We start from the raw sequence: 25218 nt of genomic DNA on the forward strand, positions 1-25218 counted from the left end.
TGTCCCAGCGTGGAGGTCTTCTTCATCTTTGGAGTCCAGGTATTCCAGTATCACGGCATGTGGTCTTGCTCAGGAGTGGCAGTCTCGGCCCAGCTCAGCAGTCTTCTCCGGCCCAGTATTCCGGTGGCCTGGCATGGTGGTCTCGTGCTGCCTGTGTCTTCCTTAATCATTAATTCCATTGTTCCGTAATCTGTTTTCCCCTAGCCCGGGAGCCATTAACTGAACTATGATGAACTTTGTCTTAAATTTTACCTTTTTTATCATTATCATATTTGACTTCTGTAATTGATGCAGGCTTCATGATAGGACAATTATTAAACTTTCGACTATATTTTTCATATAAAAGTACATGTAACAATAAATTTCTATTCTAAATACACTCGATGACTTGGCCTCCACAGCTTTCTGTGGTAATGAATTCCACAGATTCACCACCCTCTGGCTGCAGAAATTCCTCCTCATCGAAAGGGTGCTCTTCATTTGGAGGCTGTGCCCTCGGGTCTTAGCTTTTCCTACCAGAGGAAAATCTTCTCCACATCACTCTACCCTGGCCTCTCTGTATTCCATAAGCTTCAAGATCTACATTCATCATTCTCAACTGTATTGAGTACAGACCCAGAGTCCTCAACTGCTCCTAAGCAACAAGTACTTGAGCCCTGGAAACATTCTTGCAGACCTCCTCCTGACCCCCTCCAACAACAGCATGTCCTTTCTTAGATACTGGGCAGTCTGGCTACAGTCTTTACAGCCTCAGCTGTACATTGTTGCTCTTGTATTTAAACTCTCAAAATAAATTCTAACATTGTATTCTCCCTCCTAACTGCTGACTAAACCTGCATGTTAACCTCAGGAGAATCCAGAATTAGGACTCACGTCCCTGCACTTCAGATTTCCAAAGACTTTCCAGTTTAGAAAATAGTCAATTCCCCTAATCTTCCCCCTAAAGTGCTTGACCTCACACTTTCCCACATTGAATACAATCTGCTACATCTTTTCCTAAATTGTCCAAATCTTTCTGCATCCTCCCTGCCTCCTCAACCGTCAACCCTACGTGTCCACCCACATGACAGGCAGCTAGCTTCGAGATTTTTGTACACTGTACTGGAGACCACAGTGGTTTGAATTTTTTTTGTTACTGTAGATACTAATAACACCACGGCATAGGAAGGTAAATCGGGGAAATGGCAGTAAACTCTCAGTAAATGCCTCGTAAAGAAACATGGATAGGCATTACATGTTTTCTGCATACCAAGGCACCTATAAAATGTTCTAAAGTTTCTGAATAAGGAAACAGGGTAAACCCAACTCCTGATTTGCTGTTTAAAAATATTCAACAGATAAACAGGTGACATATCATCCAATGATTGCACTAACATGCAGTGAATTCAGAATCAAAACAAAAATAACCACCATGGGATTAGAGTGTTCACATTTATCTTCACTACTATTAATTTCCACGGATACCTCACCATGGTGGTTATTTGGTGACTTCAGTTCAGAAGGGTCACTAACAACTCAACACGCATCGAAATCCACATAATGGTGCAAAGTTTAATACAGCAACAATTTCAGATTCAAGATATTACTCATATCATGATGAAACATGAACTAAACTCACATAGACAGAAACCTACTTCATTATGGGTTGAACCTGGCCTGGTAAAATTGGACAGGAAAAGAAGTCTCTTGGTCCCATCAATGCCTCAGGTGTTCCTAAGCGAGACAAGTAGGAATTCAGCTGACGCCAGACTCGGCATACCCACAGCACAGCCTTACACGTTGGCTCAGTTGGAGGTGGAAACTGCCCTTGGAACTATAAAATATTGTCATTATTTTCTTATGAACAACACAAGAAGAACAAAGAACAATACAGTAACAGGCCTTTTAGCTCATCGAGTCTGCACTGAGGCATAATGCCTTCCCAAACTAAAGCCTCTTCCTTTGAGTGGTCTGTACCCTTCTATTCCCTGCCTATTCACGTATCTGTTGAGACGACTTTTAAAAGTTACCATTGTATCTGCCTCCACCACCACCTCTGGCAGCACATTCCAAGCACTTCCTTATCCTCTGTATAAAAAGAAAAAAATGCTTCTCACATCTCCTTTATAATATCCCCTTTTACCTTAAACCTGCGACCTCTAGTAAATGACATAAATGCAGGAAATTGAGACAAACACATTTTTGTTGACTGGAACCTTAACTATCACTTGGTGCATACCAGGAATATGGTTAACCATATTTCAAAGTATTTGGGCAAGTCTCTTCAGCCTGCCAACTCCATTCCACCATTTCTTGCTAATTTGTTAGCTTTGGTTCTTGGCTTAGATAGTGAGCAAATGGAATGTGCCAAGTGTGGAATTCTATGGCAGACGGGGAAGGATTTGGAGCCAAGGTCAGCTCAAACCAGTCCAGCTCCTGGATAAAAACAGGCTCCTGGCATCACCTCAGCCTGAAGGAAGCCAAATGTGATTAACATTTCCACACTTATTTTGAGTAGTACTAATTTCCACAGGCATAGGTTTGGTACGTCAGCAAGCTCATTTACCACAAAAACATAAGTCAAGTCTCTGCTTGCAAAAGTGTGCAACTTTCTCCACAGTAAGATTTAGGAAAGCTGGCTGACATTCCAATCAGAGTTGGTCAGATCAATTGTAGTGCACGAAAATCCAATCTGTTTGGTATTCAGAAACTCTGCAGGAACGAGGGATGTGAGACCGTAATATTGAATATCACATCTTCCTTTGGATCAGCAACAGCTATTTACGATTCTGCTGGATCTATCCACATGAATAGAGATTTAGAGAAGATATTTTGAGGACAAGGTTGGATTCCATTTTTAAAACAAAAATTCAGTATAAATCATGGATAGGCTTTACAAGATTGCACATACAGAAGCAGCTACAACATCTTCTAATGTTTCTGAATAAGGAAATGACTAAAGTTTCACCACTAATTGCTGCCTTAAATGTATTCAACAAATGAACAGTTATTGGCATCTCAAAGTTGTCAAGAGGTAATGGCGTAGTGGTATTATCACTGAGCTATTAACCCAGAGACCAAGGTAAAGTTCTGGGGATCTGGGTTCCAATCCCAACATGGCAAATCGTGAAGGTTGAACTGAATTCAATGAAAATTTGGAATTAATTGTCTAATAACGATTGTCAATTGTTAGAAAAATCTGTCTGGCTCACTAACGTCCTTCAGGGAAGGAAACTGCTGTCTTCACTGGCTTGGCCTACATGTGACTCCAGAGCCACAACAATGTGGTTGACTCTTAATTTAGTGACGGGCAATGAATGCTGGCCTCCAGTGATGCCCACAGCCCACGAACAAAAACAAAAATTGATCTCATCAACACACTGTGGATTTAGAAGCAAAATAAAAATAACCACTGTGGTTCCCTTTTCTGAAAATTTGGAAGTGCAATTTATAAAGTCAGCTCAACTTCTATCAAACCCCATTTATACTGCAATAAAGCAGCAATAAAATTTCCTGTCAGACAATGCTTACTTACCTTGTGAATAATTTGTCTTTTGAGGAACCTCTGAAGCAAACCACTAATAGGCTCCACATCCCATCGAAGCTGAACCCATCGAAAATGTTGCTGCACCATCAAGTCTGAACTTTGAAGTCTCATCTTTGCCATTGTCCCTATCAGAAAACTATTTTTTTGGAAGTAATAGGTTTCCGAAGTCCCATCAACTGTAAATCAGAAATACAAACAAAATATTGACAAACAGGTAGACTGAAGTCTGTGTGAAAATGGCCATAAAACTGTTGAATGAACTTTAAACATAAAGAACATGTCTTTCAGCCCCTCTTGCCTGCCTTGCCATTCAACAAGATCATGGCTGATCTGACTCAAGCTCACTTCCTCCTTCATGCCAACTCCTCATACCTTAAACTCCTGGGTATTTCAGAAATCCATCCACCTCTTCAAATACTTTCAGTGATCTAGCCTCAACAACTACCCAGGCTACAGAATTCCAGATGTTATCTACCCAGAGGGGCTAAAACCCCCACTGCATCTGTTGTAAATGAATACCTCTCCGCATTCTTTAAGTGTGCCTCCATGTTTGGCATTTCCCCACTAGTTGGGGGGACACATTCTCAACATCTCAACATTTTGAAGCCTCCTCAGAATCTTGAGTGTTTTATTAATGATAGGGAATAGACAATTACACTACTTTATGACCATTATAACACCAAGAGACTCCTGTCTACTTCAGATATTAGCAGCACTGAAAAACTGATGTTTTTTTAAATTTATTCTTTGTGGGATGTGGGTGTCGCTGAGTACCCAGCATTTATTGCCCATCTCCAACTGCTCATGAGAAGGCAGTGATGAGCTGCCTTCTTGTACCACTACAGTCCACCTGCTGAGAGTTGACCCACAATGCCATTACGGAGGGAATTTCAGGATTTTGACCCAGTGACAGTGAATGAATGGCAATATATTTCCAAGTCAGGGTGGTGAGGGACTTGAAGGTGGTGGTGTTCCTATACCTCTGCTGCCTTTGTCCTTCCATGTGGAAGTGGTTGTGGATTTGGAAGGTGCTGCCCAAGAACCTTTGGTGAACTTTTGCAGTGCATCTTGTAGATAGTATACAGTGCTGCTCCTAAGCATCAGTGGTGCAGAGAGTGGGTGCTTATGGAAAGTAAAGGAAATTATTTAAAGTAATCTTATCAGAAATCAAAAACTTACAGCTTTGTTTCCTTTCATCAATAAATGCTTTCAAAAAGAGGTAATGGTGTATTTCCTTACTTTTATTAAGCTTTCATTCCTGTTCTCATACGTATCTGAAGCACAAGGCTACCATCAGTTCTATTATTCATTTATCAACATGAAGTAAAATATATAAGATTTATTGCTCCCAACTCCATTTCTCTCTGTGTGTACATCCCGTTCCATTGCCATCCCACGAGTGGAGCATGAAACAATTCGACAGGCAAAGTGAACAGAACTCACTCAGAAATTAAGGCAGAAACTAGATTGATGCTAGTTTTATGAAAGCATATATACAAACAGTGGAAATCTTTTTAATGCTAAAAGCACAACAGTGAAACTTAACTTACAATTTCAGTTATTTCACAAATGTATAGAGGACAAAGTACAAAACAAGATTACATATTTATTTATTCGTATTCTTCTCTTCTTGAAGGAAAATACTACTTTTTGTCTTTTGAACTATCCTCATCAACAAACCCATAGCTGCAACCTAGCAAAACTTCAAAGACAAAAATACAATCTAACTGCCAATTTCTACCATCAGAAGGGGATAGGAAAAAGATCAGTAGTTGATCCAACACCCCCACCCATGAGTTGTACATCATTCATGCCTCACATACCTATTTAAATAAATCATACAAATTGTTTTTACTTTCTTGGAGTAAATAAAGCGTTCCAGCACATGGACTTGATTTATTTTTCAATTTGGTATGAGAAAGGTCGTCAGGCATTAGATTAAGAACAGGCAATTATCTCTGATCACAATTTTGTGAACTTGATCTCTGACAAAAGCATGGCAACTGTTGAGTCTGTTTGATCGTACTTGAGGATGATGATGAACACTAAGTTCTCTTGTCACTTTTTCTTGCATGGAGCCTACTTTAAAAAATACTCTGTACTTACGTAAAATCCTTTCTTGGAGGTTTGCATTTTAAAATTTCACAACTTTAGCATCACAAGTATAACTTACAAAGCAACTGCACGCAGCCTGGAAGCTTTTTCAAATTTTTGTGACATTTAAGAAACACTTTGGAGACAAGAATCTTGGGAGAAAAGTTCACCATAAGCATCTATGTAAGCTCACTAACAGTCCAAAACAATGTTTTAATCGTATTTAGAGGTGTTATTGAAATGCATCCTTTAAATCCTGCTTTGATAGGTGAACAGATGTTTTAAGTGCTTTTCATAAACTAGAACAGCATTGCACACACAAAAGATAAGCATGGTGACATGCTCCGAGTTTTCATTAACTCAACTGTGTCTATTATTGAGCCAAAGAAAGGTCAGCTCCATTCACTGCAGAAAGAAAACATATGAGCCCTGTTTAAGGTCCAGTTTGTTGGTCCATGACTATTGTCATTGGAAGCTGAACCCTAATGTCCACGTGACACCTGGGGGGGGTGCGCGGAGGGTGTTGATGACTTCTTCATAACACTTACCATGCTGGAAAGTAAAAGGATTTTCTGCACCCCGGTTTTCTAGCGCATCCAATAGCTCTCCCAAAAATTCTGACAGTGAAGTAGCTGTCTCTAGGTTTTCTATCAGGACAACAGTAGCCTTCTGATTAACAGTACACTGCTTCAAAGGAACCAAGATACCTAGAAGATGATAACAAAGTGTTCAAAGACTAGCAAAGTGCTTTGGTATTTACATCATAAAAGGGTTGCGCTTAGTGAAGGAAACTGTTATAAATGTCAGTACAGCGCTCCCAAATGTACGCAATTGATTACAAATAAATTAGTATTAACACAACAGGATATAAATGACCAGATCCAGATGGACCCTCAATTAAGTGATAGATCCATGGAAATTAAATCAAGGACAAAGATGTGAAGGCACAAGATTAAAGCAATGAAAGGGGAGGATGGAAGGTATGCCTTGCAGTAACTATGAAGGGGACTAATCAAGTTCTGGTAGTCTCACACCAGAACATTCAGGAAGAAAGAAATACAGCAATTCAAAATCAGGGTGTGATCTGTACTCACTATTTAGTTTGTAATTAGGTATTGAAAAATAAGTATGAATCAGTAAGAATATTTGGTTCATTTAAATTCATCAATGAGGAAAGTACAGAGAAGTGACTGAGGAGGATTCTGGGAGAAGTTAACTCTCTCTCCATAGCTGAGAAGGGGAATCGCTGGCGACCCAGTGCTCAACAGGAGGAACAGCATTCAATTATAGGGTCATTTTGGAGAGGGGCTGGAAGGTCAAAGTGCTGCTGTTGAGGCTTCACTGAGGAAGGCAAGCAGCATTAAAGTAAGGAACATCTTGTCTTGTCTTTTAATCCAGTAGTTACTAGATAGATAGGAATAGCAGTTAGTGGAGTGGTATGCTCCTGCTGTGAGATGTGGGAGATTAGGGAGAAGTCAAATGTCCCTGACAACTATGTCTGCAGGGTGAGAGGCAGTGGCAAAACAGGAGAGATGGCCTCTCAGAAGAAAGAAAGAACTGCAAGTAGATCAGTGGCACTATGACGGACACTGTTGTCCAGCAGCTAGGGTCAAAGTGCAGACAAACTGTAACGATAGGGGACTTTCTAGTCAGGAGCACAGAGGCATTTCTGTGGCTACATGTGAGGTGTCAGGATAGTGTGCTGCCCCTCTGGTGGCAGGGTCAATGATTTATCTGAGCAAGCACAGAACACTCTGAAAGGGGAGAGTGAGCAGCCAGAGGTCTTGGTCCATAGTGGAACTAATGACATAGGCAGGAAAAGAGATGAGGTCCAATAAAAGGAATTTAAGGAGTTAGACAATAAACAATAGGTGGAGTAGGCCATTTGGCCCTTCGAGCCAGCACCACCATTCATTATGATCATGGCTGATCATCCACAATCAGTATCCTGTTCCTGCCTTATCCCCATAACCCTTGATTCCACTATCTTTAAGAGCTCTATCTATCTCTTTCTTGAAACTACCCAGAGAGTTGGCCTCCACCGTCTTCTGGGGCAGAGCGTTCCATATATCCACCACTCACTCGGTGAGGAAGTTTTTCCTCAACTCTGTTCTAAATGGCCTACCCCTTATTTTTAAACTGTGTCCTCTGGTTCTGGACTCACCCATTAGGCACAAAGTTGAAAAGCAGGACCTCTAGGGTTGTGATTCCTATACCAATACAATAACCCAACATTGACTGGGACTCCTTTCGTGCCTGGGAATTGGATGAGCATAATTTATTAGGTGCACCCAGGAGGGTATCTTGAAGAAGTACTTAGATAGTCCATCCAGGGAAGGGACTGCATTGGACCCTGTACAGAGAGTAAGTCTGGGCAGGTGATTGAATTTTCAGTGGGAGAATATTTTGGGAAAAGTGATCATAATTCTCTCAGTTTTAAGATCATTATGGATAAGAAAAAGACTGTCCCTGGTTCAAAGGCTAAATTGAGGTCAGGTTAATTACAACAGCATTAGGCAGGAACTAGATAAATTAAAACCCAAAAGAACTGTGGAAGCTGTAAATCAGGAACAAAAACAAAAGTTGCTGGAAAAGCCCAGAAGGTCTGGCAGCATCCGTGGAGGAATAAACAGAGTTAACATTTCGGGTATGGTGACCCTTCCCCAGAACTGGAGAAATTAGTTTGGGAAAGGCGACTTGAGGGTAAATCCACATCTTGGAAAGGTCAGCTGATCAGAGTTCAGGACCAGCATGTTTTTGCAAAGATAAAAGATAAGGATGGAAAGTTTCAGGAATTCTGGATAACATGCAATATTGAAAGCTTCAAAAAGGAAAAAGAAGTATATGCAAGGTACAGGAAACTGAAAATGGATAAGGGAAATGGATAAAGACAATGTTCTCGAGGAGAATACAGACATATAGGCTATTAGACTAGACTGGATTGAGGTTCACAAGGTGGTGGTGTTCACAAATCTGGAAGTTGTGAAAATAGGTAAGTCCCCTGGGCAGGATGGGATGTATCCTAGGATTCTCTGGGAAGCTAGGGAGGAGATTGCAGAGCCTTTGGCTTTGATCTTTATGTCATCATTATCTTCAGGAATAATGCCAGAAGACTGGAGAATAACAGATGTTGTCCCCTTGTTTCAGAAGGGGAGGAGGGACAATCCATAGACTAATGAGCCTTACTTCGGTTGAGGGTAAAGTGTTGGAAAGGATGATGAGATAGGATTTATCATCAAGTAGAAATGAAGAATTTGATTAGGGATAGTCAACATGGTTTTGTGAAGGGTGGGTCATGCCTCACAAACCTTAGAGTTCTTTGAGAAGGTGACTACACAGGTGGATAAGGGTAAAGCGGTTGATGTGGTGTATATGGATTTCAGTAAAGCATTCAATAAGGTTCCCCACTGTTGGCTATTGCATAAAATACGGAGTCATGGGATTGAGGGTGATTTAGTGGTATGGATCAAAAACTGGCTAGTTGGAAGATGACAGAGGGTGGTGGTTGATGAGAAATGCTCATCCTGGAGTTCAGTTACTAGTGGTGTACCGCAAAGATCTGTTTTGAGGCCAGTGCTGTTTGTCATTTCGCAAATGACCTAAAGGAGGGTGTAGAAGGATGGGTTAGTAAATTTGCAGATGACACTAAAAGTCGGTGGGGTTGTGGATAGTGTGGAAGGATGTTGCAGGTTACAGAGGGTCATAGATAAGCTGCAGAGATGGGCTGAGAAGTGGCAAATGGAGTTTAATGCAACAAGTATGAGGTGATGCACTTTGGTAGGAGTAACAGGAATACAGAGTACTGGGCTAATGGCAAGATTCTTGGTAGTGTGGATGAGCAGAGAGATCTGTGTCCATGTATATGGATCCCTGAAAGTTGCCACCCAGGTTGATAGGGTTGGTAGAGGGACTGAGTTTCGGAGCCATGAGGTCATGTTGCAGCTGTACAAAAATCTGGTGCGGCCCCACTTGGAGTATTGCATACAGTTCTGGTTGCCACATTATAGGAAGGATGTGTAAGCATTGGAAAGGGTACAGAGGAGATTTACCAGGATGTTGGATGGTATGGACGGAAGGTCTTATGAGGAAAGGCTGAGGGACTTGAGGCTGTTTTCTTTAGCGAGGAAAAAAGTTAAGAGGTGACCTAATAGAGACATACATGATGATCAGAGGATTAGGTAGGGTGGAAAGTGAGAGTCTTTTTCCTCAGATGGTGATGGCTAGCACAAGGGGACATAGCTTTAAATTTAGGGATGATAGATATAGGACAGATGTCAGAGGTTGGTTCTTTACTCAGAGTAGTAACGGCATGGAATGCCCTGCCTGCAACAGTGGTAGATTCACCAGATTTAACGGCATTTAAATGGTCATTGGATAAACATATGGATAATAATGGAATAGTGTAGGTTAGATGGGCCTCAGATTGTTTTCACTGGTCAGCGCAACATCGAGGGCCAAAGGACCTATACTGCGCTGTAGTGTTCTATGTTTTATGTTCTCAAGTCCTTCACAAATATGAAGAAAGCAGGAAAGAACTTAAACAAGGGACTGGGAAGCTTAAAAGGGTCCATGCAAATCTTTGGTGATTAGGATAAAGGAGAATACCAAGGCATTTTATAGAACATTAGGATCAAAAGGGTATCTAGGAACGGTTTGATCCACTCAAGGATGGAGGGAAGTACGTGAGGAGCCAGAGGAAGTGGGCATGTACTTTGCATCGGTATTCAACAAGAAACAGGAAATGGATGATGGTAAGATTAGTGGGGGGCACATTAGTATCAACCATGCCCTAGAATATCAATGAAGTAGCGTTGTTGGGTATCTCCAAAAACATTAAGGTAAACAGGTCCCCAGGGACGGATGGGTTCTATACCAGGGTAATGAGGGAGGCAAGGGAAGAGATTGCTGGGACATCGACAGAGATTTTGTATCCTCTTCAGCTAGAGGCTAGGTCCCAAAAGACTGGAGAATAGCCAATGTTGTTCCTTTGTTCAAGAAGGGCAACAGGGATAATCAGGAAATTATAGGCCAATGAGCCTTACATCATTGGAAGGAAGCTTCCTGGAGGAGGTTCTCAGGGACAGGATTTACTCACATTTGGAAACAAATGGACTTATAAGTGATACCCTGCATAAAGACATGCTGAAAAAGTCTTGTCTCACAAATTTGATTGTGCTTTTTTGTAGAAGTGACAAAGATGACTCAGGGTAGGGCAGTAAATGCTGTCTACATGAACTTTGCAAAAGCATTTCACAAGGTCCCTTAAGGTAGGGTGGTCCAGAAGATTAAATCACATGGGATCCACGAGGAGTTGGTAATTTGGATACAAAATTGGCTTGGTCAAAGAAAACAGAGGGTAGTTGTTGAGGAGTGTTTTTCTGACTGGAGATCTGTGACCAATGGTGTTCAAGGATCAGTGTTGGGACCTCTGCTACTTCTAACATGTGTAAATGATTTGGGTGAAAATGTAGGTGGTCTGTTAGTAAATTTGCAGATTACCCTAAGATAGGTGGTATCATGTATAGTGAGTAAGGTTTTCAAAGGAAACAGCAGTATATAACAATCACTTAATTTTAGGCCAATGAGCCTTACATCATTGGAACACCCATTCTCCCTCAGCACTCCACCCCAACTACTGCATAAATGCTGTCCCCTCCGTGCTTCTTGTCAGCTCTGACCAGTCATTTAGACTCAACGTTAGCTTGCTCTGTCCATGGATGCTGCCAGACCCGCTGTGAATTCCAGCACCTTTCTGTTTTCAGTACAGATTCCAGCATCTGCAGTAATTTGCGCCTACAGCAGGATAAAGATCAGATGGAAAGTTGAGCGAAGAAATAGCAGATGGAATTTAATCCAACCAAGCGAGAGGTCATTTTATGAGGTCAAATGAGAGATAGAAACCTGTAGAAAATGGCAGGACCCTCAGAACATTGAACCCAAGATTCCTGTATGTAGCAAGTCCATAGCTCCCTGAAAGTAGCAACACAAGTGGATGGCATGCTTCCTTCAGTGGTCAGGGCACGGAATGTACATGTTGGCAGTGCATTACAGTGCAGCAGTATAAAACTCTAGTTAGGCCACATTTATAATATAGTGTGCATTTCTGTTCACCACGCCCTTCACCACATAGGAAGGATATGGAGACTTTAAAGGCGCAGAAGACGTTTACCAGAGTGTGTATGGAATGTTGTGTACTGGCAAAAAAGGAGCTGAACAAACTTGAATCATTTTCACTAAAGTATCAGAGGCTGTGGGACAACCTGTCAGAAACATATAAAATTATGACAGGACTGGCTACGGTGGATAGTCGGAGTCCTTTTTCCCTTAGGTTGAAACGTTAAATACTAAGGGGCATTGGTTTGAGGTGAAAAGTGGAAAGGTTAAAGGGAAATGTGCAAGACAAGTTTTTTTTATTAAATATAAGAAGTGGTAGGTGCCTGGAACATGCTGACAGGGGAGTAAGTAGAAGCTCACACAATAGCAACATTTAAGAGGCATTTAGACAGACATGGGAACAGGCAAGGAAGAGCGGAATATAGACCATGTGGAGGAAGACAGGATTAGTTGCACATGGCATCATGTTTGGTGCAGATTTGGTGGGCTGAAGGGCCTGTTCCTGGGATGTAATGTTATATGTTTTAATCTAGAAATACCTACAAATCCTTAGCACAGCATTCAGTTTTCTCTTGATTAACTCTGTATTTTTGCCTTTATTGCCCATTCTAAAACTTCTATCCAAATGTCCAACTGCATGGCAAGAGTCCCAAATCTGTTTTCACCAGTTGGTTCCTCATCCCAACTGCCTGGAGGTGCACCAATAATAATTTTCCATTATCACAAAATGTCAAATGCCTTCTGTTACAATATTCCTATCTCAAAATCGAAGGGCCCAAATTTCCGACACTTTCATCTTGGCATGAGGAAGTAGACCTAAATCCTCTCTTTACTATGTGCAGGCTCAGAGTATTTCCTCATGCCTTGCAGTTTTTTTTTGCATTATATGTCCTGAGTAGTGAGTGAAAGATAAGTAAAGCTAAGATCATACAGTTCTTATGGTTTAAAAATTATATCATACAGCTGGGCCTACCCTACTATATTTCCTCATTACTATAAAAAAGAGTTCAGTACAGAGGCATGGGCAGATGTTCAGTTGAAGCAGATACTCTTTTGATATATACTTTGTGTATAAATTTTTGCCATTGGTGTCAGAAGTATACTTCATACAGTATCAAATCTAATTTGTTTTTACACCACTTTGCTTCATAGTCAGATTCAACAGTAGTTTCACGTGTTTCAATGGAAAATTGACAACACAGCAGCAAGCAAATTGTGTTGATACATCCTTCTAGCACTTTCAGAAAAATTTGAGTTCTATTTATAGCAAGTCTAGAAATAAATTCAAAGTGATAGAAGTTGACTTCAGGATTGAAAAAAGGCCCTTTGAGCTTGTTGCATTTGGATTTTTTATAAAATCCTACACAAGAGGTTACGATGCAAAACCAAAGCCTATTGGGTTGGTTTAATAAATGGGTATAGAATGAGAATTAGTTACCAGACAGGTAACTGTGAGAATAAATGTGTTTTTAGTTAGGATTTGAAGATGATGACAAGTGGGGTACCGCAGGGATCAGAGCTTGGGCCCCAACTATTCACATAACAGGTTAGTTTATCTAAGGGGATCTATTGTAATATTTTCAAATTTGTTAATAACATTAAACTAAGTGGAGCATGAGTGGGAGGGGGGCATAAATCAGCTTCAGGTTGAATGAGCAGACAAATAAATGGCAGATGCAGCGTGCGTGTGTCCATGAAGCCATACACATTAGCGGGAAGAATACAATGGCTGAGTATTACTTAAATGATAGATTGAAAAATATTGATGAACAAAGAACCTGGGTGTCCTTATACACTGGTCATTAAAAGCAAGCACGCAAGCAGGTTGGAAGGCAAATGGCATGTTGACCTTCATTGCAAGCGGGTTTGAAGGAGCAACGAAATCTTGCCACAATTATTTTCCTCAGATTAGATGCACTTACCTTGGAGAGAATGAGCCAAAGATTTCACCAGCCTGCTTCTTGAGATGGCAGGCGTGTTGTACAAGGAGAAATTGACGCAAATAGCCTGGATTCACTGGGGTTAGAAGAAAGTTGGGGGGGGGGGGGGGGGTCTGATTGACATGTATGAAGTTCTAATAGGGCTGAATGGACTAGATGCATGTAGAGATAGTAATAACGCTGATGCTTGAGTCAGAGACAGCACAGTGTGGAGCTGGAGGAACACAGTAGGCCAGGAAGCAGAAAAGCAGGAAAGTTGACATTTCAGATCGGGACCCTTCTTCAGAAATGGAGTGGAGGGAAGGTGGCCCTGAAATAAATAGAGGAGGGGTAGGGCTGGGGAAGATAGGTGGGATGGTGACAGGTGAGTGCAGGTAGGCAGTGGTGGGGATTGGTTAGTGAGGTGGGAGGAGCGATTGGAGAGAGGGAAGGTGGACAGGTCAAGAAGGTGGGGATGAGAGGGAGGGTTGGTCATGGAATGAGGCCGGGGGTTGGAAGATTTTGAAGCTAGTAAAGTTCACATTGAGACAATTGGGCTATAGGCTCCCAAGGCAGAATGAGGTGCTGCTCCTCCAGTTTCTGGGTGGTGTCGTTGTGACACTGGAGGTGGCCCAGTATGTCAGGTGAATATAGGATGTTTTTCCTGGTTGGGAGTCTAGAATCAGGGGTCACATCTAAACGAAACATAATATTCTGACAGGGATGCACAAACTGGATGCAGGGATGATGCTTCTGCTGGCTGGGGTGGTGCAAATCAGAGGGTCATGGTCTCAGGGGAGAGGCTGCTTTCGACTGCGATGAGCAGACATGTCTTCACTCAGTCACTGAACATATTTAGGAAAGGAAAATAGATTTTTAGAAGCTGAAAATATCAGTATGGGGAGAGCACAGATATATTGTGTTAGATGATGAGCCATGAAGCATGGTAAAGCAGACTCATTGGACTGAATGGTCTATTCCTGCTATTTCCCATGTTTTCTATGCCTTCTGAACTGTTCAAAACCTCATCACAATGAAAATACACAATCAAAATACGGAAGATGCTGGAAATCTGAAATAAATAATATATTGCATGGCAGGGGGTTCTTGTGGCACAGTGGGTAGCATCCTTGCCTAGGTTCAATATTTACATCAGGATTTGACGGCCATGGCATAAGCATTCAATGCTGGTAAATTGCTTTTTTGATTTGTAGGTTGATAGTCAATAGAATAATGGTGGGGGCTGGTGCGGGGAAAAATGTCTCAGTCAGCCAAGTTTGATGTGGAATACCATCCCTTGAGTCATAGTCTCTGGAAACAGGCGAATAGCGTGTTTTGATCAATAACTGCTGTGGGAAAAGGCATAAGCAAATAGTTTCTCACCCTTAACTGCAATTAGAAATGGGAAAGCCTTTAAGTCTAAGTCTGAGGTTACATTCCTACAAACGAGTGGAGATATTTCAATCCTTTCATTTGTAACTATCTTTTTCTTTTTAAATACAAGCAAACACATCCAAACTCAAGTCCTACATTGCAGTTTCTCAACAAATTCATTTCTATGGTCCCAGTTATGGATCTCTTACCTCTTTTAATAAACAGCTCCACCAGCTGGTCCTTTGACGAACTCGTTTCCAACTCAATTTGTACTATTTCACAGTTGGAACCAACAGCTTCTTGTTTGTGCTATGGAGAATTTCAAGATGTAAACTAATTAATTTCAAACTGTAGCTTCCTGAACAGTGGAGAAGGATACAAACACCATTCCATTTTAAATCCCTAATGCAGTATTCTCTGAGGTAGCTATGGATTTCAGATCAAATTAGCCTATCAGAATTTTGAAACAACATTAAAGCCACAACAGCACATTTGTAAAATGTTTAATTTGTACTATGTATAAATGCATCCTTTGGATCAAAAACCCATTACCAACAGCATTTGTACTATTTACTTTGATTCATTTCATATTGTTTTCTCTTGATTGGCATTTTCAGCTATGACCAATCTGCTTCACTTGATCAAGCAACAATTACACCTTGTCACTAGGGGAGATCCTGCTGCACAACCATTAACAGAATACTTAATTAGAACACAGGGGGCTCAAGTTACCTTTTGATTAGAGCACAAATTGCACTGAAGTGTTTACTGTCCCAAGTTTCCACTCAAACCCATTTGCCTAACTTTAACTGCAAAATTTGTCCATCACAGTGCAATTAGGCAACATTTGCCTCATTTCTTTTTATAATTCTTTTTCAATTTTGCACCAAATACTTTAAGTGTCTGTACCTTGGTATCTTGTACCTAAGATGGTGCCACAACTGTTCATCACACTCATTTGAGTGCATGTGACAATAAAATGAATTCAGCTCAATTCAAAAACAAAATTTACGTACAAAAACTTTCAGAGTGCAATTATTAAATGATTTTGTGCCCAAGAAGAGTTATTTTAAGAATTTTCTCAAAGGCCTGTAAATCAATGCAACTAGCAGTTTGAAGGGGCTGTTGGCTTCGTGTGTGACTTATTAAAATAAAGCACAAAAATAAACTGTGGAGAATGTAACTTATGCTTAAAAGTTCCTGATTCTTTGCACTGGTTGCTCAATTCCAGACAAACTGCATAGAAATAAAAAAGTCTAGGAGAATCTCCAGGTCAACAAGTTTAATCATAAATTTAAATACAAAAATTATAATGGAAATGGACATGAAACGACAACTTAAATTTAAGGCGAAGTTTGAATTACCCCTGCAAGCCTGATTCAAATTCCGACACCATTTATTCCTGCGCCATTTGAACACATCTACCAATGTATGATGGCAGAGGAGATAACAGGAATATTCAAAATAGATTGAGGCAAAACACAAAGTATGTGGCTCCACAGAGACCCACTATTTTTTGCTATAGATCTACTATCCTGTGAACACAGTTCTAGTGAGCAACATGGAGAAGACAGGGAATTTCATATTTAGATTTTTAAAAATCATAAAAAGCCAGGTCCTTACTTTTTAAATTCCATGATATTGACAGTAAAGTTAAATGATTCAACCGAAAAGCAATTACTAGTCCAAGAATTTACTTACCTTGATACCGTTTGCTATTTGATGTGCAATATGATCTTGGCAACTTCCTACTGGCCCATGAAAAATTACATTATGATACTGTTCAACCTGTTGGTCATAATTTCAAAAAAAAAATTCACAATTAAAGTTCATCAGTAACTTCACAAGGCTGTGTATATCAGAACCAAGTGTAAAAATTAATGCAGCCAAAATTGAAACTAAATTTGCTGTAAATCACAAGTCTGCATATGAATGTACACACAAAAAAGTGAACACCATTTTGTCAGGATCGATCCTATCATATTAATCTCACTTTTCAGATTTCCACCATTGAATCTTAGTAGTTTCAGAACAGCAGCTGATATGCATAAGATAAATAAGTTGAGGGTATTAACAGCGCAATGAGGAATTTTGGATAACTTCCAAAATTTCCTCACTGATATATTAAGTGTTCTTAATAATATGCTTTACAATGCACTGTGGGGTAAGCAATAATCTTGATAGTGATTCCCAAATATCATAGTCGAAGTATCATGAACTGTCTACAGCTTCAGGAACATATTAAATATGAATGGCATACCATTCAAATTCTGAAATAAAAAGGCAAAAGGAATAGTTTCCATATATATTATGAACGTACAATTTGGCAGGGTCACATTAAGAAAAAAGCCTCAAAAACTCGGCTACACATTTATAAGTAGCATTAAATACAGGGATCACATGGAATATAAAACACAAAAGTACATTTTTAGCAAGTGACAATTCTGAAATTTTATTAAACAAGTCTTTTGGACAATGTATCATCTTTCAATGCTTGCATATTTCTCTCGCATTTAAGCTCAGTTCCTTCTGTTACAAAGACTGAGTAATCACATTGTTAACTGAGATTTATAACATACTTATATTAATTATTTGGTACAGAACTTGAGTATTGCTCAGAAAATGATCCTTTTGTCAAAAATTTCCATCTTGCAATCACATCAGAACAAATTCAAGGGGAAAAACCAACATCTGTGCTACAGGAGAGAGAAAAAGTTTTTTTGCTGGAAAGTAGGCGAAGTTTGGAAGACGTGTAACCATGGAGAATGCACCCATTGAGGCTGATTGAGTGTTAAGACCCAGGCTTTACTAAATTTTAAATAAAGTAGGCCAACTCCAAGTGGTCAGGAAATTGCCCTGAAAAATGAACCAACAACTGGCTGTTACCTATCTTGCTCAGGTAAAACAGGTGAAGTGTGTTTAGGTTAGAATACTGTCTGTCTGTCTGCAAAGTAGAGGAACCTAAGTATTTACATGTACATACTTTATAGTTTCCAGGTGTCATATAGTCATCTCATCTGGCAATCATAAATTAGTTGCCAGACACTGACAATCAATTTAGGATCAGTCAAGTTCACCTAGTGTTGCAGTTACAGTGCTTTTTCTTGTGGCTAGCAAATAATGAAATTGCTCATTTTTTTCACTCAAGAAAACCTAGGCAGTGGCTCCTTACTGAGAGCAGATGTTGGGTAACTACACTTCTAGTAGAGGTATAGTCTTAATATTTGAAAATAATTTTGAACCTGTTGCAGCCAATTCACTCCACAGCACATGATTGTAACACTGTAGAAGCAATAAGTTCTATTAGCCTGCTGTGAATTATAATTTTACAAAATAACATTGCCACTAGTGGAGGATATCCAAATGCCTTCATGAATTAACCTAAGTACAGTTGAATTTTTTCAGTTTCATTTATAACCGTATGTAACTTCAGTGTTGAAGGTCTTACAGGTTAGCAAATATAATGTTGTTTTCTACCCAATAACCTCTAATCTAGAAACCAGGGCAATGGAAGACCTTGGCGTGGTCAAGTGTAGTTAAGAGATAGAGTTTGATTAATGGACAGTATAACTTGATAAATAGCAGGTGGAAACACCTTCAAAACTACTTATAGTCGGACAAGGGTCTGCGGTCGGCAAGCCTTCCAGTGCCTTTGAGAAAAAGTTAATAAAGTGCTCATAGTTTGTAGATAATAAAATGTGAGGCAGGATGAACACAGCAGGCCAAGCAGCATCTCAGGAGCACAAAAGCTGACGTTTCGGGCCTAGACCCTTCATCAGAGAGGGGGATGGGGAGAGGGAACTGGAATAAATAGGGAGAGAGGGGGAGGCAGACCGAAGATGGAGACTAAAGAAGATAGGTGGAGAGAGTATAGGTGGGGAAGTAGGGAGGGGATAGGTCAGTCCAGGGAAGACGGACAGGTCAAGGATGTGCGATGAGGTTAGTAGGTAGATGGGGGTGCGGCTTGGGGTGGGAGGAAGGGATGGGTGAGAGGAAGAACCGGTTAGGGAGGCAGAGACAGGTTGGACTGGTTTTGGGATGCAGTGGGTGGGGGGGGGGGGGGGGGGGGGAAAAGAGCTGGGCTGGTTGTGTGGTGCAGTGGGGGGAGGGGACGAACTGGGCTGGTTTAGGGATGCAGTAGGGGAAGGGGAGGTTTTGAAACTGGTGAAGTCCACGTTGATACCATTAGGTTGCAGGGTTCCCAGGCGGAATATGAGTTGCTGTTCCTGCAACCTTCGGGTGGCATCATTGTGGCACTGCAGGAGGCCCATGATGGGCATGTCATCTAGAGAATGGGAGGGGGAGTGGAAATGGTTTGCGACTGGGAGGTGCAGTTGTTTGTTGCGAACTGAGCGGAGGTGTTCTGCAAAGCGGTCTCCAAGCCTCCGCTTGGTTTCCCCAATGTGGAGGAAGCCGCACCGGGTACAATGGATGCAGTATACCACATTGGCAGATGTGCAGGTGAACCTCTGCTTAATGTGGAATGTCATCTTGGGGCTCTTCTCCGGAGAGAACCCCGCCCACGGCCGACGACCTCACCGCTCCGCCCACAACCTCCACAGCCAGCAACCCCAGAGAAGACAGCCACACTGAGCCCTGCCGCATCTTCACCATCCCCCCAGACCTCCCACTGACTGAGGACGAACGGTCAGTCCTTAGCAAGGGGCTCACCTTTGTCCCCCTACAACCACACATCAACGAATACCAGTCACAGTTGGACATAGAGCAGTTTTTTCGCCGTCTTCGCCTCCATGCCTACTTCTTCAACCGGGAACCCAACCCTCCTTCCACTGACCCCTTCACCCGCTTCCAACACAAGTCCTCCTCCTGGACACTACCCCCAGGCCTCCTACCCTTCCTCGACCTCTTCATCTCCAACTGCCGTCGAGACATTAACCGCCTCAACATCTCCACCCCTCTCACCCACTCCAACCTCTCCCCCGCAGAACGGGCAGCCCTCCGCTCCCTCCGCTCCAACCCCAACCTCACCATCAAACCCGCAGACAAGGGTGGCGCAGTGGTAGTATGGCGCACTGACCTCTACATCGCCGAGGCCAGACGCCAACTGTCCGACACCACCACCTACCGCCCCCTCGATCATGACCCCACACCCGAGCACCAAACCATCATCTCCAACACCATTCACGACCTCATCACCTCAGGGGACCTCCCACCCACAGCCTCCAACCTCATTGTTCCCCAACCCCGCACGGCCCGTTTCTATCTCCTTCCCAAAATCCACAAACCTTCCTGCCCTGGTCGACCCATCGTCTCAGCCTGCTCCTGCCCCACCGAACTCATCTCCACCTATCTGGACTCCATTTTCTCCCCTTTGGTCCAGGAACTCCCCACCTACGTCCGTGACACCACCCACGCCCTCCATCTCCTCCAGGACTTCAAATTCCCTGGCCCCCAACACCTCATATTCACCATGGACGTCCAGTCCCTATACACCTGCATTCCGCATGCAGATGGCCTCAAGGCCCTCCGCTTCTTCCTGTCCCGCAGGCCCGACCAGTCCCCCTCCACCGACACTCTCATCTGCCTAGCTGAACTCGTCCTCACCCTCAACAACTTCTCTTTTGACTCCTCCCACTTCCTACAGACAAAGGGGGTGGCCATGGGCACCCACAAGGGCCCCAGCTATGCCTGCCTCTTTGTAGGTTACGTGGAACAGTCCCTCTTCCGCACCTACACAGGCCCCAAACCCCACCTCTTCCTCCAGTACATTGATGACTGTATCGGCGCCGCCTCTTGCTCCCCAGAGGAGCTCAAACAGTTCATCCACTTCACCAACACCTTCCACCCCAACCTTCAGTTCACCTGGGCCATCTCCAGCACATCCCTCACCTTCCTGGGCCTCTCAGTCTCCATCTCAGGCAACCAGCTTGTAACTGATGTCCATTTCAAGCCCACCGACTCCCACAGCTACCTGGAATAAACCTCCTCCCACCCACCCTCCTGCAAAAATTCCATCCCCTATTCCCAATTCCTCCGCCTCCGCCGCATCTGCTCCCATGATAAGACATTCCACTCCCGCACATCCCAGATGTCCAAGTTCTTTAAGGACCGCAACTTTCCCCCCACAGTGATCGAGAACGCCCTTGACCGCGTCTCCCGTATTTCCCGCAACACATCCCTCACACCTCGCCCCCGCCACAACCGCCCTAAGAGGATCCACCTCGTTCTCACACACCACCTTACCAACCTCCGGATACAACGCATCATCCTCCGACACTGCCGCCATTTACAATCCGACCCCACCACCCAAGACATTTTTCCATCCCCACCCCTGTCTGCTTTCCGGAGAGACCACTCTCTCCATGACTCCCTTGTTCGCTCCACACTGCTCTCCAACCCCACCACACCCGGCACCTTCCCCTGCAACCGCAGGAAATGCTACACTTGCCCCCACATCTCCTCCCTCACCCCTATCCCAGGCCCCAAGATGACATTCCACATTAAGCAAAGGTTCACCTGCACATCTGCCAATGTGGTATACTGCATCCATTGTACCCGGTGCGGCTTCCTCCACATTGGGGAAACCAAGCGGAGGCTTGGAGACCGCTTTGCAGAACACCTCCGCTCAGTTCGCAACAAACAACTGCACCTCCCAGTCGCAAACCATTTCCACTCCCCCTCCCATTCTCTAGATGACATGTCCATCATGGGCCTCCTGCACTGCCACAATGATGCCACCTGAAGGTTGCAGGAACAGCAACTCATATTCCGCCTGGGAACCCTGCAGCCTAATGGTATCAATGTGGACTTCACCAGTTTCAAAATCTCCCCTTCCCCTACTGCATCCCTAAACCAGCCCAGTTCATCCCCTCCCCCCACTGCACCACACAACCAGCCCAGCTCTTCCCCCCCACCCACTGCATCCCAAAACCAGTCCAACCTGTCTCTGCCTCCCTAACCGGTTCTTCCTCTCACCCATCCCTTCCTCCCACCCCAAGCCGCACCCCCATCTACCTACTAACCTCATCCCACCTCCTTGACCTGTCCGTCTTCCCTGGACTGACCTATCCCCTCCCTACCTCCCCACCTATACTCTCTCCACCTATCTTCTTTACTCTCCATCTTCAGTCCACCTCCCCCCCTCTCCCTATTTATTCCAGTTCCCTCTCCCCATCCCCCTCTCTGATGAAGGGTCTAGGCCCGAAACGTCAGCTTTTGTGCTCCTGAGATGCTGCTTGGCCTGCTGTGTTCATCCAGCCTCACATTTTATTATCTTGGAATTCTCCAGCATCTGCAGTTCCCATTATCTCTGATAGTTTGTAGACGCTTGTTTGAGAAGTCAGGATGAATGCCTCAAAAACTTGGAATGGAGACTGAAATTGGATTTAAAGGAGGTACTATGGAGGAAGGAAAGTAGATGAAATTAACGGCACAGGGTCCATCCCCATAAAAGGTCATTCGGAGACTTGGTAAAGTATTTACTAAAGGGGACTGGGCCATTTTGTGAAGCTGTCTTGAACAGACAAATTTTGGGTTACTGTATGCATTATAATAAAGTTGTCTTTCTTTCTTCCTTTTAATACAGACAAAATGTTTTCTTTTATTTTAAGAGCCAACTTTCTTTTCTTCTTATCATTGATATCTGTGGAATGAAAGATGCTGCTTTCATATTATATGGTAGATTCACCCTTTCCGGTTAGATCTAGAATGCAACACCTAACCTTAGGTGAGACTCTCAAGGGACTTTCATGACCTATGAAACAATGTTTTAGTCCATTATCCCGTGATATACTTTCTTTCATCATTCTGATTAATCGATCAAGCTTGGTTGTCAATTATTTTAGTTTTGTCATGGATACTCCTGCATTGCCACAAGAAGAAATACGAGCAATATAAAAAGGAGCAATTTAATGACAGTTGAGCTCATGAGTGATAATTATGGTTTCTCCAACATAAATGATTAACTTACTATGCATGCACATCACAACGGATGTCAGCAAAGAAAACGCTTATAACTGCAGAATTTGGAGACTACATTTATCTATTAAGCCACCAGGACAGCAGGTTCACCAATCTTCCAAAATTACTTTCTGGTGACCAGGTAGACCTAAGATTCCAGCTCTCAAGTTAGAGGGAAACTATTCATGGCTCCACAAGATAAATTACTCAACGCAATAAGAAGCTCAAAGTGTGGACAGGTATGTCGCATGACCAAATGTTGTAATCAAATGCCATATAAATAACAACCGGAACTGGAAGATCTGTGGGACTCTTGTAGCTTTTTTCTTTTTAAAACAGTCTTAACAGGTACTGTTGAATATATCACATTAACCTTGTTCATTATGATTGTTAGTTTATATTTTATTTTTGAATGCTTCTTCTTGATTTGCTTTTTAAGCATACTTAAACACGCCTATGATTTTTTGCATTCCATCTTTCACAGTAATCCACTGCTATTTTATGCTTGTTAACCACATCATGCATGATCTGTTACATCATCTAACAGTTTTGGGGACGGCAAATGATAGGTGACTCAACCCTTATTAAGATGCTCTGCATAACTAGATTACATGCTGATTGTTTTATCTTCCTCAATTTTCTAACAATACTTTAAACGTGGAAAATATTTCAAATCAACCTGTTCACAAATGTTATTACACATCTTTGGAGCAAGTAGGACTTGAACCAGGACTTCTGGGCTCAGAAGTAGGGACACTGCCACTGCATCACATAGGCCCTTCATATTCTGATCTGATGAAGATTCAACACTAGGGTTGAAAGCCTTGGCTGGAAATATTCTTGATGGCTTACATTACAGAAATAGATTGAATAATAAATTATTTAACTTGATCAAAAGATGAGAACGAGGCTCCTTCTGTGAACCTGAGTATCATATTGATATATTAAATGCTGCCCAGTAACTGATCGTGTAGATGCATGAATCAGCAAATAAAATTCAAGCCAATTAAAAACAAAATATTAGACTCACACAGGTCAATTAGGATCTATGGGTGGAGAAAAAGTCAGGTTGAACATTGCAGATGTGTACAAGCTCATCAAACCTCCAGGATTGTCCTAAAGTCTCCAGCAATTATCAACTGGGCCAATGGGATGAGGAGTAGCAGACGAAGTTTAAATTAGAGCAACACGAAGTGTTGCATTTTGGTAAGCCAAATAAATGCAGGGCTTCTACAGCAAGTGAAAAGGCTCTGGGGAGTGCTGTTGAACAGAGACACCTAGGGGTACAGGTGCATAGTTCTTTCATACTGGCATTAAAGGTAGACAAGGTGGTAAAGAAAGTATCTGGCACGCTTGCCTTCATTAGCCAGAACACTGGGTGCAGGAGTTGGGATGTCATGTTGCAGATATACAGGATGTTGGTAAGGCCATTATTTGCATACTGTACAATTCTGGTTGCCCTGCAACAGGAAAGGTATCATTAAATTGGAAAGGGTGCAGAAAAGACTTAGAAAGATGTTACATGGACTGGACAGTTTGAGTTACAAGGAGAGGCTGGATAGGCTGGGACTTTCTCCCCCCAGAGCGTAGGAGGTTACGAGGTGACCTTAAAGAGGTTTATAAAATCATTAAGGGGCATAGATAAGGTAACTAGCAAAGGTCTTTTACCTAGGTGGGGTGTTCAAAACTAAAGGGCATTATTTTCAGCTGAGTGGAGAAAAATTTAAAAGGGACCCAAGAGGCAACTTTTTCCACACAGATGGTGGTTAGTATATGAAATTAACTGCCAGAGGAAGCGATAGATGAAGTCACAGTTACAACATTTAAAATACATTTGGATAAGTGCATGAATAGGAAGGGTTTGAAGGGGTATGGGTGAAATGCAGGTAAATGTGACTAGTTTATTTTGGGAAACTGGTTGGCATAGACAAGTTGGACTGAAGGACCTGTTCCTGTGCTGTATGACTCTCTGACTCTATAATTAAAGAATAATCACCAGGACTTTGCTGTGAGTAACCCAGAGGAAAACAAAAATCAGAGGCGAAAACCAATCATCATTTTTCCCATTGTGACCATTTTGACTCTGTTCAACAGCTATTCAGCTAGTTCACTCTTTTGTCCTTTCGCTGTAATCCTGAAAATTTTTGTTCAAGTATTTATCTAATTTCCTCCCGAATGCCACTATTGAATGAGCATCTACCACACTTCCAGAAAGTTTATTTCAGATCCTAACCATTCACCAAAGTGTAATTACCCCAACTTGTCACTTAA

At 42.3% G+C, this 25218-nt stretch overlaps 1 protein-coding gene across 5 annotated transcripts in view; it reads right to left on the reverse strand.

Annotated features, from left to right (window-relative positions):
- cttnbp2 (cortactin binding protein 2) overlaps nucleotides 1-25218 on the reverse strand; it is a 154617-nt gene that overhangs the window by 11891 nt on the left and 117508 nt on the right. For all 5 annotated transcript variants that reach the window (XM_048548817.1, XM_048548814.1, XM_059652447.1 and 2 more), the window contains 5 exons: nucleotides 16729-16815; nucleotides 15237-15336; nucleotides 6169-6327; nucleotides 3515-3702; nucleotides 1635-1813 (listed from right to left, as the gene is read on the reverse strand). In XM_048548817.1, coding sequence (XP_048404774.1) covers nucleotides 1635-1813; nucleotides 3515-3702; nucleotides 6169-6327; nucleotides 15237-15336; nucleotides 16729-16815 — 713 coding nt within the window. The remainder of the gene's footprint in view (nucleotides 1-1634; nucleotides 1814-3514; nucleotides 3703-6168; nucleotides 6328-15236; nucleotides 15337-16728; nucleotides 16816-25218) is intronic.

The sequence above is a fragment of the Stegostoma tigrinum genome, chromosome 18 (genome assembly GCF_030684315.1).
Source record: "Stegostoma tigrinum isolate sSteTig4 chromosome 18, sSteTig4.hap1, whole genome shotgun sequence".
Classification (NCBI taxonomy): Eukaryota; Metazoa; Chordata; class Chondrichthyes; order Orectolobiformes; family Stegostomatidae; genus Stegostoma; species Stegostoma tigrinum.